The sequence below is a fragment of the Trichinella spiralis genome (genome assembly GCF_000181795.1).
Source record: "Trichinella spiralis strain ISS 195 chromosome Unknown Scfld2797, whole genome shotgun sequence".
Taxonomy (NCBI): Eukaryota; Metazoa; Nematoda; class Enoplea; order Trichinellida; family Trichinellidae; genus Trichinella; species Trichinella spiralis.
This window is the reverse complement of record NW_003529736.1, coordinates 1-1,862: the sequence shown is the minus strand read 5'-3', so window position 1 is coordinate 1,862 and position 1,862 is coordinate 1. Positions and strand designations below refer to the sequence as shown.

Below are 1,862 nucleotides of genomic sequence, written 5' to 3'. Positions count from 1 at the left end.
CCTTTATTTCAGTTTGTTACGGAATTCATCCTGCAGGAAAGATGGGCAATGCAAAGCAAACATTTTATCCCGTTGAAAGTGGTAAATCCTGAAAAGTAGTAGTGAAAATGAAATAATTTCAATATTTTTCTTATTTGTTATCATTTTCTAGTCGAAGATTTGTATCAGTTTGTATCTAGCTTATTGAAGAATCCGAATACTGCATTTGAGCTTTGTAATTATGAAACCCATTACTGATTGATTATTTTATTTGTTTTTTTTTGTTTATTTACAGATCAGGCTCCAAAATATTTGATTGAACGCACCGATTCGACACTTTTTGATGCTGGCTTGTCTCCGATGGCTTTGCTTATATTAAAAGTCAAAGATGCATCGATTACCAAAGCGGAACAGCTATTCAACGAAGAATGGGCTGAAAACTAAACAAGGCGATAAATCTGTTGCGGTTGCGCATGTACACCAGAGGTTTTTTGTGTTTTCATGTCTTTAATGTTTTCCAAAAATGACATATTCTTCATTATAGCTCTATTTTAAACGCTGAGCATTTAGCACAGTCGAAGACTGATGGACAGCACTGATTTTATTTCGTTACATGAAACGCACAGTTTTCGTTTTTGCTTTAAGATATCATTTTTAACCATTGTACAATATTCATTTTAACGACAATAATTTGAAGTAAAGCAACTTGGTTGAAATATCAGAAAAAGATGATGATAATAATAATAATAATAATAATAATAATAATAATAATAATAATAATAATAATAATAATAATAATCATAGGAAGTAGATAAAAATAAATAAATAACTGAAACTCAAACTAGATGTAATATTATGGACGGTATGGCGGAGGTGGTGGAAATGTTGAACGGTTAGTGGTATACTTCGGTTCGGAAAGTTTGTTTAAGGCACGTTGAACACAGTATCGAACTCCTTCGACAACCGAATGGCCTGTGGTATACGTAACAGATTTTCTAGAGCGGCTTTCGTTTTCGATATCTGGCAAAAGCTTGAGAATGTCTTGCTGGCCTTCCATAACCATTTCAAAGCATTTTCCAAGCGTAGCCAACGGCTTGGCCAATTTGTACATCACAGTTTTAAATATGTGCGCTTTCAGCAGCTGGTTCTCTCTTTCGATGGAACGCAACGTGCGAAGAAGATCCAATCGGTCCGATCTGACCGCAGCAATGGATCGATCCAGCTTTTCCAATTCTTCACAGTTTCCATTTTTCATGGCTTCTTTTCTTTCTCGACTAAATGCAAATCAAAGTCAGCTGAAACGAAAACATAATCTTTTCAGGTATTGCATACTCTAACTTAGCTTCTTTCCTAGAAATGTGACGCAGAAGTCTTTCAGATGGGCGAGTTTCTTTAGGTAGTTGAGAAATTTTTGTCATATCTTGCATGGAATTGGTTATTTTCGGAAGCAAAAAACGTTGCGCTTCGATGAAAATGCTGATCAGCTCGTCCATATCGCGACTGGCATTTTGAATAGGAACACATTCCTGCTCCATTGCCCATTCGATAACTTGATTGGAAAAGATGCGATAATTATCGGCAGCCTTCTCCAAACTTTTCGACACTTTTTCCCACTCTTTACGAATATGGTGCAAACGTTCATTGCCATCCTCCTGCTCGGGGTCGGCCACCGAAACATCCGAAAAAACGTACCATCGCTATAACTAAATACAGTTAAATACGTTTTAAAGTATCATGAGCGGGTTAACCCGATGCAAATAATATCTATTTGAAAATGAAAAATCCATCAAAACGAAACAGTTGACAACGAAAGTGAACTGATAAGTCGAATTTAACGCACGCGCCTCTGTAAACTGGTGCAAATTTTTTCGATCTAACATTTC

At 36.2% G+C, this 1,862-nt stretch overlaps 2 protein-coding genes across 2 annotated transcripts; one reads left to right on the top strand and one right to left on the bottom strand.

Annotated features, from left to right (window-relative positions):
• Nucleotides 1-41: 41 nt before the first annotated feature.
• On the top strand, nucleotides 42-423 carry Tsp_14353 (conserved hypothetical protein). The gene is made up of 2 exons (XM_003368264.1): nucleotides 42-81; nucleotides 275-423. The coding sequence occupies exons 1-2, from the start codon at nucleotides 42-44 to the stop codon at nucleotides 421-423; spliced, it is 189 nt and encodes a 62-aa protein (XP_003368312.1).
• Nucleotides 424-832: 409 nt separating this feature from the next.
• Tsp_14352 (hypothetical protein) lies at nucleotides 833-1,676 on the bottom strand (the record flags this gene model as incomplete). The annotated part of the gene is made up of 2 exons (XM_003368263.1): nucleotides 833-1,253; nucleotides 1,318-1,676. Coding segments are annotated over 2 exons (780 nt in total), but the record flags the coding sequence as incomplete, so codon positions are not given.
• Between the last annotated feature and the right edge of the window lie 186 nt (nucleotides 1,677-1,862).

Bases quoted from the DNA above. Each gene is read 5' to 3' on its own strand.
- Tsp_14353 (XM_003368264.1), top strand. From the start codon at position 42: ATGGGCAATGCAAAGCAAACATTTTATCCCGTTGAAAGTG. The intron at 82-274 runs GTAAATCCTGAA...GTTTATTTACAG, and splicing joins ATTTTATCCCGTTGAAAGTG to ATCAGGCTCCAAAATATTTG.